A 15,990-nucleotide genomic window follows, 5' to 3' on the forward strand; every position below is an offset into this window, starting at 1 on the left:
GAAGTGAGATGATGTGACTGTAATTGGTGATTGCTTTTATGTTGTAAATGCACACCAATTTCTAAATAAATTCATACTAACAAACCTACATGTAGGGGCAGTTTCCCAGGCAGGGTTTAGATTAATCCAAGACTAGGCCTTAGTTATATTAGGACATTTAAGTAATTTTTTGCAAAAAACAATACTGGTGTGCATCTTGAGACAAAACGATGGCACTGATATATGTTAAGATACATCAGTGCAAGATGTTTATAAAATGAGGCAGCACAAACGTGCATTTTAGTCTGGGACTAGGATGAGACCCAAAGTGATTTAAAAGGGGTGTATCATAAAAATCTAGCTTTTTCCATGTTTAAGTGCTATTATTTGGTCCCCAGTGCTTCTATCAACCTTAGAAAATGTGAAAAAGATCAACCCAGTAACCATTCTCAGCAAGTCATTGAAATTTGGCCCCCCTTGTGATGTCAGAAGGGGATAATATCAACCCTTAAGCTTTGTTTATACTCGCGCTTTGGTCCGCAACGCGAGCCTCTGCTGATCGCGCGCGTGTCTCTACAAACGAACGAGGCGTTTATAGTTGACGCGCTCCCTGTTGCACTATTCTTTGAACCGCCAGGGGGGCGACGCAAGCAATGGAGTGCAAAAACAAACACAAAGAAGAGGATAGAACTCGTTGTCCGCTGGAACAAACCTGGTGCTAACATCAGAGCTTGATATTTAAATATGAGAACATGAATAAAACGTCAATCTCTTAAATATGTCTTTAAACATTTTCATTTCATTAAAGTTTTACTAAACAAACAGTACAGAAATCTCAAGGTTTGTATTTTATTCCTCATCCAGTGGTACATTTACTACAAATATTAGCCAATAATTCGCAATCATATGTAAAGAATATGTTTTAAATGGTAAGGTTTCCATACGTGTCAGATAAATAGCATATGCATTGTATGTGAATGGATTGATCAAAAAGATACGTCACAAGCTTGTCTGTTCGGCCAGAATCGCCTCGAGGTCGGTCATTTTTGGATGCGGAGCCGTGAGTACAGTTTAAAAAATTGCAGTGCACACCTCATAACCGCCCACTTCGCGTTGACGTCATTTTTGTTGCGTGCACCAGCACGCTTATGCGGACGCATCAAGTATAAACAAAGCTTAAATCTGCACTATCCAACCACAGCACTGCCATTTAAAGCAACACTAAATAGTTTTTGCTCTTTGCTCCCCCTACAGGTTAGAAGCTTAATTGTCCATTACCACTGTCGTAAATACTGCAGCATAGTTGGCTCTGATTGGATTGTAGGTCTGCCGTAAAGCAAGTTTTTGTAGTTTTCACTCGACCCGACGGTTGGAAACTTCTTTAGTGCGGTTTTGGCCGATAGAGGGCTGCAAAGCGAATGTGAAAGTGCCGTTCACCCTGTTTCGTGGGGATGAACGACTGAAACTTTTTTGGAAACGTTATTTTAAGGTAAAAAACTCTTTGGTGTTGCTTTAATGCAGAGATTAACTCATTTGCATTTAAAAGGACACACCCTAAAACTGTAGATTTTTGCTCACACAAAGTGGCAATTTTAACATGTTATAATAAATTATCTATATGGTATTTTGAGCTAAAACTTCACATACATACTCTGGGGACACAAAAGATTTATTTTACATCTTAAAAATGTCTTGTGAAATGTGCCCTTTAAAGTGATAGTTCTCCTTAAATGCAAATTCTGTCATAATTTACTCACCCTCATGTTGTTACTAACCTGTATAAATTTGAGGAACATAGTATAATTATTTCCTACTATGAAAGTGAATGGGGCTCATCTTTGAAACATTTCTTAAAATATCTTCCTTCGTGTTAATCAGAACAAAGAAATTTAAACAGGTTTGTTACAATATGAGGGTGAGTAACTTATGGCATTTTTGGGTGAAATTTCCCTTTAAACTGAGAGAAAATCAAAACGCTTAAACACATGTCAAAGTCTAAAATAAATTGCAATACTATATCCGTTCAATACTTGTAAGTAAAATGAAATCCCATAGTATGCACTACTGTACGTACTAGTCCGCGTGCAAACGGCCACCAGAGGGCAGTGTTGACGCTTTAAAAATTTCCACTTTTTGTAAATACTTGAGATTCCTGATACGACATTCAATATCTGAGCTATAAATTGTGTTTTGTTTTAAGTATCTGTTACGTGTGTTTATTAAACAAATTAAAATGATAACAATAAAGCTGTGCATCTTAAACGTATTAGTCACGCTTATCGGAGTAAATCAAGCTAACGTAAGTGTGCGTTGATCCTCAAGCAGTGACACGAAACGCAAAACAAGTTTTATTTCAGAACGATTTGAGTGTTTTACATCTAAAAACTTTTAATTAAATAGCACCATAAGCTGTTTAAAGACACGTTTACATTAAAGGTGACGCCCACGTCCATGTGACAGGCAAGTTTCCTGCAGCACGCGAGCTGCGTTTGTACTGGACGTCTGGCTGTTGAGCGCAAACGGGAGACGATGATGATGATGATGCTGGCTGAGGAAGGTAGAACGGATTCAGATCTTCACAGTGTGACAGACCAGATTGAGTGCTTGTGCTTTTGGGTGTGACTGTCTTTTGTCCGCCACCTGCTTTCTCAAATCCATATAAATATGCTGGAATATCTTCTGTATGGAATTGCATCGTTCTGGAATGATATTCAGTTGTAAAGTTACGCTTGCAGGTGCTCATATCGAGTTGTTTCGCACTAGTTTACTACTGGAGGATACCCACGTGTGATTATTGGTGCTCATCTAAGGAAAAGAGCTCGCTTCAGATGCACGCACTGTTTGATGGGGATTGGAAAGGGCTGGGAATCGATCTGTCTCCCGTGTCGTTGCCCCGCGCCGTGAGGATGTTCAGCTGTGTCGGGTGTTTTTGGGTGCTCCTGTCCTCCGCCCTGGTAGCGATCTGCAGCTTCAGCTTTATTTCACCTGCGTGGATTGTGAAGGAGCACCTGAAAAACAAGGACTCTGTGAGTTTCGGGCTGCTCTGGCACTGCTCGGAGTCTCTGGATCATATGTACAGATGTTACACCTTTGGCGGGCTCGGCAAATTTCAAGAAATTCCTTCCAGCTCTTGGCAGGTAGGTTGAATATACTAAATTTTATGTATGTAGGCTGTATTATGCATATAGTATATTTACACAGCATGCAAGAATTGTTAAAAACACAACTTTTGAACATCAGCCTGAATGGCTCAGGTGCACATATGTATGTGAATCAATGGCATTTTTGCATATTTGTGAAAACCCATCTTAAGTCATTTATTTGTGATTTACTGTTTTAAATAATCCTACATGATGTAAAAAAAACATTTTGTGAAAATGTTAACAACACTGACTGAGTAGGGCCATGTCAAAGATTGAAAAAGTTTTTGTTTACATCATATAAGTGTATGTGTATTGTGTATAATACTTATGTATACACACTCACCTAAAGGATTATTAGGAACACCTGTTCAATTTCTCATTAATGCAATTATCCAATTAACCAATCACATTGCAGACGCTTCATTGCATTTAGGGGTGTGGTCCTGATCAAGACAATCTCCTGAACTCCAAACTGAATGTCAGAATGGGAAAGAAAGGTGATTTAAGCAATTTTGAGTGTGGCATGGTTGTTGGTGCCAGATGGGCCGGTCTGAGTATTTTACAATCTGCTCAGTTACTGGGATTTTCACACACAGCCATTTCTAGGGTTTACAAAGTATGGTTTGAAAAGAGAAAAACATCCAGTATGCGGCAGTCCTGTGGGCGAAAATGCCTTGTTGATGCTAGAGGTCAGAGGAGAATGGACCGACTGATTCAAGCTGATAGAAGAGCCACTTTGACCGAAATAGCCACTCGTTACAACCGAGGTATGCAGCAAAGCATTTGTGAAGCCACAACACGCACAACCTTGAGGTGGATGGGCTACAACAGCAGAAGACCCCACCGGGTACCACTCATCTCCACTACAAATAGAAAAAAGAGGCTACAATTTGCACAAGCTCACCAAAATTGGACAGTTGAAGACTGTTGCCTAGTCTGATGAGTCTCGATTTCTGTTGAAACATTCAGATGGTAGAGTCAAAATTTGGCGTAAACAGAATGAGAACATGGATCCATCATGCCTTGTTACCACTGTGCAGGCTGCTGGTGGTGGTGGTGTAATGGTGTGGAGGATGTTTTCTTGGCACACTTTAGGCCCCTTAGTGCCAATTGGGCATTGTTTAAATGCCACGGCCTACCTGAGCATTGTTTCTGACCCTGTCCATCCCTTTATGACCACCATGTACACATCCTCTGATGGCTTCTTCCAGCAGGATAATGCACCATGTCACATAGCTCGAATAATTTCAAATTGGTTTCTTGAACATGACAATGAGTTCACTGTACTAAAATGACCCCCACAGTCATCAGATCTCAACCCAATCGAGCATCTTTGGGATGTGGTGGAACGGGAGCTTCGTGCCCTGGATGTGCATCCCACAAATCTCCATTAACTGCAAGATGCTATCCTATCAATATGGGCCAACATTTCTAAAGAATGCTTTCAGCACCTTGTTGAATCAATGCCACGTAAAATTGAGGCAGTTCTCAAGGCGAAAGGGGGTCATATCGGTCAATATATTGGCTTCTGCAATGTATTGTCCTATTACTAATAAGTATTCATATTTATATATAATATAAAGTATATAAATGTAATAAAAAATCTTAAATATGTACATGCTGCATATACATAATTATTATACACAATACACACACTTATCTGTTGTAAACAAAAACTTTTATTCTGCAAACAAATCGATTAGTTGCGATTAATCGTTCACTGACTCTCAAATAAAGTTAAACTGAGCCTGAAAGGTTAGTCCGACACAAATCATGTGTTCATCAGACAGATCCGTCTTCACAGATGACTGTAATCTCATCTGATTTTTCTGATCAACAAGTGGCTTTTCAATGCACACACTGTTAATCCATAGAATCAAAACAAAGCACGGAGTACTTATAATATTACTCTCATGCAGATTTAATCTCAAATGTTTTCTTATGATTAAAAGATCTCCTCAATCTGAAAATCCGTGCACAAACGTATGCAAACAAAACACATAAATTATTATATGTACAATTTTTCTTAAACCAGATAATCCACAGTACACAAGTTACTGTATGAACGATTGCCTTGTTAAGGGATTTTAGGAGAAACGTCTTAGACCGACTTGATAAAGATGATTCTGAGGGCGTACTGAATCTAGAAAGATAATTACTGTGGTTTATTTTATATAAAGCATAAAATAACAATTGCTTTTCTAGATAACCTGTAATACAGTATGAACACTTTTTATGCTCTATTGGAGGCTTTAAGTTCTTACATTAAGCAGATGACAATGTCTAAACCCTAAAATGTTGATAAACCGGACCCTCTTGTACATACAAAGCCCATCAGTAATGTTGTTTTGTTTGGTATTACACAGAGTTCTCTACAATTGGCCAGTTTCAATGGAGCTTTCCATTTCACATCACTCAAAGCATTCGCTTCCTCTCGTTTCCTTAATACCCTAAAAGCTCTCTCTTGTTCTCTCTCTCTCTCTCTCTCTCTCTGACTTACTCTATCTGCATCACAAGTGCATCTTGTGTTTTATGATTTATGTATGGATAAAAAATGTGCATCTGAAAGCAAATATTAATTCATTGCATTACTTTGATTTGTAGTGGAATCGATAATGAAAATTGTTGTCAATGGGATGCTTTGGACTGGTTTTGAATGGGGCTGGTTTTGTTGACGCAGATCTGGCAACCCTGACAAGCCAAAATTGATTTGTTTTGTTTGTTTATGTTTTGACATTAAGGGCCATATTTACTAAGAGCTTGTGCCATTGCAAACCATCATTTTGGCAGAAAATAATGATGTCGGAATTGTCTGCTCTAGTTATTTTTGCGACTGACCTTATTTCATATGTATTTCTTGGAGTTTCCCTTTCAGATGCAAGATTTTTGAAAATTATTAAAATGATTCATGCAATGCGATTTACTAATGTTTGCTCATGTGCTACGTAGGTATGTGACAATACATCACGTTCCCCATTAAAAATATCTGTCTGAAATCAATTCTGAATCGCAAGGCTCCGATTCTGTGTTTCATGCGCAACTTGTGCATGTACTATGGCTATGTGATCAGGAAGCCCTTATCAATCTAAAATCACTATGAGTTTGAGTCGTTTATAACGGGTGTGCCTCATAAGTTTTGAAAAGTGAAGCCGCTGGCTCTTTGATCGCCCCCTGGTGGCTGGCTGCAGTACAAGTCATAAACCCCACTGCATGAAAAGAGGTGTATCCGTACTAGGAAACTCCTGTAAACACCACTGATTTTCGGGAGTATCTACTAGTTCCACTGAGGGTAAACTACTAATTCCACCAAGTTAGGAAACTCCCGTAATGATACCAATTCGGATGTATCTTGCTGAGGGGATATCCCCGTGGAATAAGCAGCCATTTGTTGCCATGGCAAATAATCCCATTGAAGATTTTGGCAGGGGCCACTTTCACACCTACAGAGGTACTGGAATTTCACACCTTTGCACAATTCTAGTGTCCCCATTGGTGTTTAATCTCAACACTGATTGGTTGCTTTTAAAACCCCCTCCCAAGACTCTGACAACTATTGGGACACAACTTTGAAACTTTCCAGTTGAGATGATTTGATTGGTTACACTTTGTTTTAAGCCCAACCCAAGCCCTCATAGCTTAGTGACTTGATTGGTTATTTGCCTGCTATGCAGATAGACTACAACCCCCCCCCCACTATATACTACTATACATCCCCCAAACCCTTAAAAAAATAAAAACTTGAATTGAGCTTGAAACGTTTATTTAAAAAAAACTGAACAATCCACAATTGTCACAATCACAAAATAATATAATACACAAATATTAAAAGTTGCATACATAAACAATACAATTTAAACTCATAAATATACAGACAGAGAAAGCAATATTAGAGTAAAATAAAACAAAATAAAAGCAACAATGAAAACTACATTCAAAGCAGTACAATGTAATGTAGCAGTGGCGGCTCGTGACTGCTCATCCGAGGGTTGCAAATTCAAAATAAGTGTTCAAAATAAGTGTTCGGAGTGTCATGTGTGTTGCTTGTGTTTTTAAAATATGTGTTTGTTGCTTCATGTAAACCACGTGCATCACGTGTTTAGTCAAAACACGTGATACACATACACGCAGAACACATATTTTGAAATTGAGAACCACACAAATGACGGGCTATATACATGTTGTGACAAACTTCGCATCGAGTGCTCACAAAAAAAAAAGAAGTCACCAGCTGCCACTGTAATGTAGTAAATATCTAAATAAAATGAACAACAACTATATTGATCTTGCTCTTAAGAAATCAGTCCTACACTGCAAAAAATGACTTTCTTACATAGTATTTTTGTCTTGTTTTCAGTACAAATATTATTTAAATCAAAATGCTTGTTCTTGAGGAACAAAATGAAAATAAGTCTAGTTTTAGACAAAATAAATAAAATACACACACATACATTAAGTGAATTTGTGCTTAAAACAAGCAAAATATCTTCCAATAGTGTGAGAACAAAAATCTTAAGTTTTCATTTATCTTAAAAACTTAATTAAAACACAATTTTCTCACCCCAATGTTAGATATTTTTGCTTGTTTAGGCACAAATTATCTTAAATTGTATATTTTTGTCTAAAAACTAGACATATTTTCTAAGGTAATTTTGCGCATCAAGAAAATACATCCTGATTTAAGAATTTTTAGTTTTTCTACTGAAAACAAGACAAAAAGTGTTAGAAAGTGATTTTTTTTGCAGTGTATAATTAATCACAGAGCTCTGTCTTGGAATTATTCAAACATTTCTCACTGTAACACTGTAATTTCTCACATTTAAGAAAACCGGTTGCATCAAACCATTCAAGCTCCAAAACACATAGATTTGAGTACTGTGAACTTAAATATAAGTGCTTAACTGCATGTGACTCAATTTGTTTAAGTTCACGCTACCTAAATATAAGTGCATAATTGCACAAGACTTAAGTTCAAAGTACTCAAATGTATGTTTTCCAAAACCCAATGGTCCAAGGCAACCGATTTCCTTAAATGGTTTGAGTTAAGTTAACTGCTAAAAGCATATACTTGTCAGCAAAGGTAACGTTGATGCACCCTCATCTGGACAGACATCTCTTTGGACCCCTTTGGAAATAAAAAGTACGTAAGTATTTGGCATAATACTTATACACATATACAGATACACACACACAACAAATCAAATGACATAAAGTTGTACATTTTAGAAAGTTTACTTTAACTGTACAAAGATACAACAATATATTATCAAAGAACTTCATAATGTCTTCATAACTTCTTACTAGATTTTCTGTGTTGATGTCCTCAGAGTCTCTGTGACGTTCTGCAGCTTCATTACAGTAGGCTACTTCAATATAGTTGTCTATCAAACAATAAAAAAATAGAATCACATACATCATAACACATCTATTTACTATTTAACCTCTTTGATTTAATAATTTCATTATCAAACTTACATCATTTTGGCCAGATTGCAGTGACATCAATTTCTTCAGTGTCTGGATCAGTCTGATGTTTTAGCTTCCACTGTTACCTCATTATATTTCTCTGTCAAACACAGAATTAAAAATTTAAATCACATATATCATAACACATCTGTTTACTTTTTAACCTGTTTGATTTTTAAAATTGAATGAATAAACTTACATCATCTTTACCCAGAAACCTCTTCAGCGTCCACAAAGTTGACCACAGTGTACATGACCTCTGTAAACGCAAACATGGATAGACTTCATATTTAAAAAGATGAAGAACAGCAAATACATTACGTTAAAATATATTATGACTCCAAGCTTCTTTACAATAAGCATCTAGGTTCTCTCAAAGTGAAGCTGGCTTTGTTACAAATCAATATAAAGCTATTAAAACCGTCTAGAAAAATAAGCAGCATCTACCAGCACTAAAGCAATGAGCTTTTAAACAACAAAAGATCGTCTGTGTATCATTTAAAATAGCAGAGAGACACTTGCTAGCTGCTAACATTTCCAACACACAAGTTACTGGTGTTATGTTTGTTTTAAGCAAAGAACGTCTCATCTTGGCCTCTTTAAAGTTTTGTTTAAAAAAAATTTTAAACAAAAAATTTAAACATCGAATTGATTCTTTTAACAGCCCGGTTTGAATGTTACTTCGCGTATTTTTAACCTCATGTTTACCGCTGTGTACCATGTATACCCTTAATGTTTTACTGTTTGTGCTTTAAATTCAAACAGTTCTAGTATAAAGACAAAAACAAATTATAGTAAATAACATAATATGAACAAAAAGGCATCCGATCAGCGCGATGCAGACAAACTAATTAAATCAAACTTACCTTACTGTTGATGTGCAAGCAAACAAAGAGTAGTCCAGGCTGTAACGGTTCGCGATTTTGAATTTTCCCGTCAAGCCCATAGGTCAAGCAGTCGCACCTGAAGGGTGGGGCAGATGAGTGGGTGCAGGTGCATTCTGGGAAATGTAGTCCTTTTCTTTGGCGTTGTCACTGCTGTAGCATATGCTGCTGTAGATGTAAACTACGATTTCCAAGATCCATTGGATGCACTACAATCATTCCAGCCCAAGTTTGATTGATCCTCTGCTCGCACTTTATTATATACTTTTATATAATCCGCGTTTTCACACTATGCATTGTTCTTTATACTTGGTCATTAATAAAAAATAAAAAATATTTCTATAAAGTTTAAAACATTGACAAAACATGTTTAGTTGACAAACATGTTAACAGCTATTTTGAATGATGCTCAGATTTTCTTAAATATAAAATCTTTGTGAATCAGCACTTGATGAAATACAAAACTCTTTAAATATGCCTCAGGAATTATCTCTGGGTTTAGTTGATTAACTGCTAATCATTGGAAACATTGAACGTATACCTAAATGAATTCTTTCTTAAATATAAGTAAACTAATGCTGAGTTAAGACATGTAACTTACTGAACTTACTTAATTACAACATGAACTCAGATTAATTTATTGTAAATGAATGCATTAACTAACAATGAAAAACATGTCATGTTAATGATGACTCTTCATTAGTTTATGATAGTATATGCCTTAACTCAGCTTTAGTTCATGTTAAAGTAAAAATACATGTATGTCTATTATCACTGTGATATATGGACCCTTATTATATTATAAAGTCCCCATCTCTTTTATTTAAATTGATTGATTGAAGACAAACATGATAATATGTGGTCTGACTTTGTACAAGCACGCATTATCATATGCTAACAGTTACCTCCTCAGATAGACTACACATGATTGGTGCCCGAACATTTTCCTTACAAGGGCCAAACCTGACTGAGGGCCGTGGGCCAAAAGTAAATGGTGTAGTGTTATATTAAAATTAAAGTTGCTCTGATAACCCCTAATTTATAATTTTCTAATATTTTAAAAATAAATAGACAAACATTACTCTGTTTATGCATAACTAATGCAGTTTTATTTTCCAAGGCTTTTTGTAAAAAAAGAAATCATTTTGCCAATCAATTTTAAATATCCTTTTCTCTGTGTGCCCCTGCCAAAACCTCTTCATTTTTAGCCTGTAGTACACGAGTTCATTTAGTTTCGTGATGCATTTTATACACCTTCAAGTATGCATGAAACATTAAAAAAAATCACTTTAATCCCTTGCATTTAATATTAATTTACATTTTTGTAATGTAAAAATACAACAAAAAATGATACATTTTAGAAAATGTTTAATTAAAAATATGATCATCTGCGTCAATAACTTTTATTCTTTTTCCTTATCTCACGTGGCATGATGGGCCAAATTAAAGATCTATTGTGGGCCAACTTTGGGCACCTCTGGATTAGAAGTACAGTAGCTGACAGGTATCTGCAGATATGTTTACCCAAGTTTGTCAGTCAGTATCACCGAACATGTTTTGCATTCACATGTGAAAGACTGTTTTTTAGATTATGGACCTGTCTATTGATATTTTTGTTTCTATTTTAAAAGATTTAATGAAATGTTAGGGTAGAATTATAATAACAATAGAAACAGTGAACTTCAAATCATGAGACATCAGCAAAATCAAGCAGCTTTACATTTCACTGACTAATTTATCAATATCCTAGCTAGCAAAAATGTGTTACATGATGTCATTTGAACGGCTTCTTTTAAATGATGTATGCAGCATTGAGAGAAACGTGCACAATATTCTGACCTAGGGCAGTTGGAGACATGTTTTCAAAGTGTTGGAAATAAATATTCTGGAATAACATTTGTTGCATTTCTCTTGAGTCAGAGACATAATTTTCACACATTAAAACTGTAATTGTGTCCATTAAATTTTAGTTATTTTGAATGATGCTAAGTTTCTTAAATAGACTAATTAAATTCTATTAATAATAAACGTACTTAGAAAACTTTTTTATGTACCACAATACTGTATGTGCTGTCTTGAGACATGGTTAACCCCCCACCCCACCCCACTCAGCTCTGAAAACAAAGAAGACACCTCTACCTGTGGGTCATTAACATATAAAAAGCCCTTCACACCTCACACCCACCTTTTCTCACAACCAGCTGTAAGGATTACTGGAAACTTCCACCAGTTCCTATATACATCCACAAACGTAAAGTTTCTGGATGTTTCACAAGTTTACTTTGGTGTATTACCTTTCCAAGCACTCTGCCTCAAAAATCTGGCAAACCTAAAGTTTAGCAGGGATTTCCCATCCCGTATTTGTCCGTATACAGCTCTTTTCATGCAGTGCCCCGCCCTCTACATTCAAACGAATGGGACTCTAAATAAAAAAATTATTTACACTTCCAATAAAAGTTTCCGAAAGATGGTTTTGGTCCTTTCAGGTAGTTGATATCACGCTAATATATGTTCAAGTGTTAATTTTTGTGATACGTTTTATTTTAACTAGTAATTTGATGCTATAGAAACGGGGCGTGTCGTTATGATTGGTGTGATTGAATTGGGCGAGCGTTTGGGTGGAAATTTGATACCGCGGCTCCGCCTCTGGCTCCACAGATGATTTCTTCTGAAAAACAGACAGTCCCACCCCAATCTCACACCATTGCCAATGTAGCTTAAGTAAGTGGACAAACAGGTTGCTCAACCGGATCGCTGTTACAATTTTTTAAGCACAGTGGCATCTATATATCATCTCTTAACATTAAAGGGCGTGTTGCAGGTTAACCACCACTGTCGATTAATGGGTACATAAATCACTCAAGATATGTATGTCATTTTTAAAATGTCTCAAAAATGGTCTTAAAGACCACTTTTTTTACGTTTTTGGTAATGTTTTTTTTACGCAATTCGGCGATGACGTCACGTTGGGGAGAAGTCGAGAAAGCCTCAGCCAGAGCCATAGAGATAAATGAGACATTTATTGCTGTTTAATACTTATGTATATAATGTGGAAATCATATATACATCGTAGGAAATATATAATGTGGTATACTGCAAAGTTACCATGCTAATTATTATTTATGATATATTCGGAGATAAATAAAACTTCGCAAATCTGCTGATTTGATCCATTCATGTCCTGACCACCAGGCTAGAGATTTTTAAACATCCTTAATCCATACTTATTAGTCTATCAAATAATATCTAAAATATATTGTTTTGTGAAATAAAAGGATGCTTTGTTATATTGTTTATGCGATTATAACGAATCACACGATCATTTTATATGCAGCAGCAGTCAGCAGCTGCAGCATACTCAGATCCGACCGCATACATACTGTTAAAAACAGGCGTTCGGCGGCTTTTTACATCACGCCAGGCTATGCCATTTGAGGAGGAACCGCTCATTGATCACCGTATTTTTATAAATCCTGTACGTGGTTGGACCTGCTGAACAGGTTGAGCACTTTTATATACTTTGTTGATCAGAGAGGCTGCACAGTTTGACCAGCGGGCTGCGGGAACCGGCCGCACATCACGCCGCCAGACGGTGTTGCTAATATAACTCGAAATGTATAACTATTATAAGTCCAGCCCAGCGGGAAAGTCCCGACTCTCCCGATTGTCACTCCGCTACTGGCTGTAAGGAACTGAGTGCATTTTGGTCGCTGGTCGACCCCACGAACAGATGTGACGTGCCTTACGCGGCTTCCAGGATTTGACATGCTGTTTGTGCTGAAGATCGCATAAAGTTACACCCATTTCAGGCAGGATCATGGACACCCTCAAGCCAGCACGCACGAGTATGTTAATTTTTGTTTACTTTCTACACGAAGTTATGCTAACGTTATGCTACCTGGCTGTCTGTCTATCTATCTATGTATTTATCTATAATCTGCGCTATCAGAACTATACTTTACTTGTCTCTCTATAGTCACTGTTAATGCTCTCAAGGGGGCTTTGGTAAATTCTCTCCCCAACGTGACGTAATACAGTGCGTTGTGGGGAAAAGGAGAATCATTGCAAACCGCTGTACTTTTTCGTATTATATTCTGTTTTGTGATACCCAACAACATAAAATACAACGAATAACAGTTTAAATGTTTATTATCAACAAGCAAATTGCACAAATTCATTGAAAAATTTAACCTGCAACATGCCCTTTAAACTGTGATAGAAGTAATCGTCTTTAAACAACACACTTCACCCTATCACCATTTGTAGTAGCCATTGTGGATGACAGTGTTTGACATGCTTTGTTCAGACTTGGTCACCCTTGATGCCTTGCAATCAGCTTTGACGTGTCACTTGACTTGTCAAACATCTTTATAACAATCCCCTGTCTATCATATACACTTTCTGACAGAAACTGTTGACATGCATGGCTGACTGGGTTTGCGTGGGGTCCTGTGTGTTAAGTGTCAGTCGCCCATTCATTCATAAATACTATACTAGTACATCAACAGTTCTGCAGATTAATTTTAAGTATATATTATATATTTAGGATATATTTTATTCAATTAATTCTTTCATATATACTGTAATCTGTGCGTTTTAGTAAGAGAGTGAAATCTGGAGCTGGGTGATTCACACGAAACCCTTGAAACACCACGGCACTAATGATTTTAGCTTTAAAATGTGTAATATAGTAACATTAAAAAGCATCAGAATTAACACAATACTGTGTTCTACCTTGCACAATGTGTGATTTCAACATAAGAATTTATAATTGTAAATTTTATCTCATTTTCTGCTGAAATTCTCATTACCGCAATGTGTCCGGCTGTGTTTGAACATGCGTTATGTTGTAATTTAATTAAATTAACACAAAAATATTAAGAAAAAAATAAATGGATGTTTTTCTAGACTACTTTAGATGACAGAAAAAATATTTACTGAATATTCATGTATAATAATAATGAAGAAAAATTAGGAAAATGATGTGTCCATGCCTGATGTTCTCATCCTCCGCAACACTTTTTGAGAACAGTTTAAGCACACATACAGAATTTTAATAAAGTTTGATTTTGAGTGACCAAGCACATGGACCAGTTACTTCAAGATGGCTACCAGGTAACATTTTTTTACAGTTAATTTGAAATATTGTCTTGTCAGAATTCTTACACGACATTTGATTATCATTACCGCAACAGATGCTTATTAAATGTTAATTTAATTAATAGAAGCATAATACTTTGATTTTAAATGCATGTGCAGAATCTCCAAATGATGTTCTTTCAGGTTTGTCATGTCATTTTGAAAATATGTCGGTGTTGATGTTTTCTGACTGTTGCGGTAATGAGATTTTTTTAGGACTAATTTTTAAAATTATGTTACAAAAAGTGTTAAATGATAAGTAAAAGTTTTTAAATTAATGTTCCCATTTACTCCAGACTTTGTTTTTCAATGTCTGGTGGGAAAAAAAGTAAATTTAAGCAATTTTTACATTTTCATGCTTGACATTTTTAAAATCAAGTTTTCCTGAGAATCACCCAGCTACAAAAATGTACAGTATGTGGAAAATAATGTATTTTTTAACCATAAACCACGCAAACACATTGTATTATACCAAATACACAAAATAACCTTTTTTAGCAATGAAATAGGTGCACTAATCTAGACAATGAAATGACGGCTATTGCTTGCTGGGATAAGACATTGCATGACGTTCATCATCATTATAAGTGAAACTGATAACTTTCTGTGCTTATTTAAAATCTTTTCTTTTATGTCTTCTTATATAACCCAGGTTATACTTTATCATCAAGTTAAGATGTCTAGATGCCTTTAAGTGAAAAGACTCATAATCACTAATAGAGCTTTTGAAGTCAATGTTCCAGTTTCCCATGGGCACGAGTGTGCTGTTGACAGGTTGAGTTATTAGTTTGTGTTTTTAACGTCGTTCGACCACAGGCTGCTGTGCTCGGACAGCGATGAATGCTGGCGAAGGATGTGATGTTTGCCCGCTAGTGAACTCTCAGTCATGTTGTTAAGAGCTCACTTGGTTACAAAGAGTCATGAATCATGATAGAGCGACAATGAAGTTGCTATTGAAATGTCAACCTCATTTCAGTACCCTACTACTGTATATTACTGTATATTATTGTATATTACTGTATATTATTGACAGTAGTGTATGCTTGGAAATTGGCAGTTAACTTTATTTTGAGACTGTCCTCTGTCACACATCCTATTTCTCTTGCAAACACACATGCTTTGTCTCTCGTTTTTTTTTCTGGAGGTCCTTGTATTTTGTATCTTAAGCAGGCAGCAGTAATTTCCTGTTAAAGGAATATTCAATTTTTTAAAAAAGAAAAATCCAGATAATTTACTCACCACCATGTCATCCAAAATGTTGATGTCTTTCTTTGTTCAGTCGAGAAGAAATTATGTTTTTTGAGGAAAACATTGCAGGATTTTTCTCATTTTAATGGACTTTAATGGACACCAACACTTAACACGTAACAGTTTTTTTCAAC

At 36.1% G+C, this 15,990-nt stretch overlaps 1 protein-coding gene and 1 long non-coding RNA gene across 2 annotated transcripts in view; one reads left to right on the plus strand and one right to left on the minus strand.

Moving 5' to 3' along the window:
- The first annotated feature begins 2,140 nt into the window (after window positions 1-2,140).
- Window positions 2,141-15,990, plus strand: part of LOC129440906 (LHFPL tetraspan subfamily member 7 protein) — a 195,955-nt gene continuing 182,105 nt past the window's right edge. Inside the window, exon 1 of the mRNA XM_055200494.2 lies at window positions 2,141-3,116. Within this exon, the coding sequence (XP_055056469.1) occupies window positions 2,808-3,116 (309 nt within the window). The 5' untranslated portion in view covers window positions 2,141-2,807. The remainder of the gene's footprint in view (window positions 3,117-15,990) is intronic.
- LOC129429134 (uncharacterized) lies at window positions 7,601-9,891 on the minus strand. Its single transcript, XR_012365409.1, has 5 exons — window positions 9,452-9,891; window positions 8,785-8,844; window positions 8,595-8,685; window positions 8,421-8,500; window positions 7,601-8,244 (listed from the first exon to the last, which is right to left on the minus strand). It is a non-coding gene; the product is annotated as an uncharacterized lncRNA (long non-coding RNA).

Source organism: Misgurnus anguillicaudatus, chromosome 22, assembly GCF_027580225.2.
Source record: "Misgurnus anguillicaudatus chromosome 22, ASM2758022v2, whole genome shotgun sequence".
Lineage (NCBI taxonomy): Eukaryota > Metazoa > Chordata > Actinopteri > Cypriniformes > Cobitidae > Misgurnus > Misgurnus anguillicaudatus.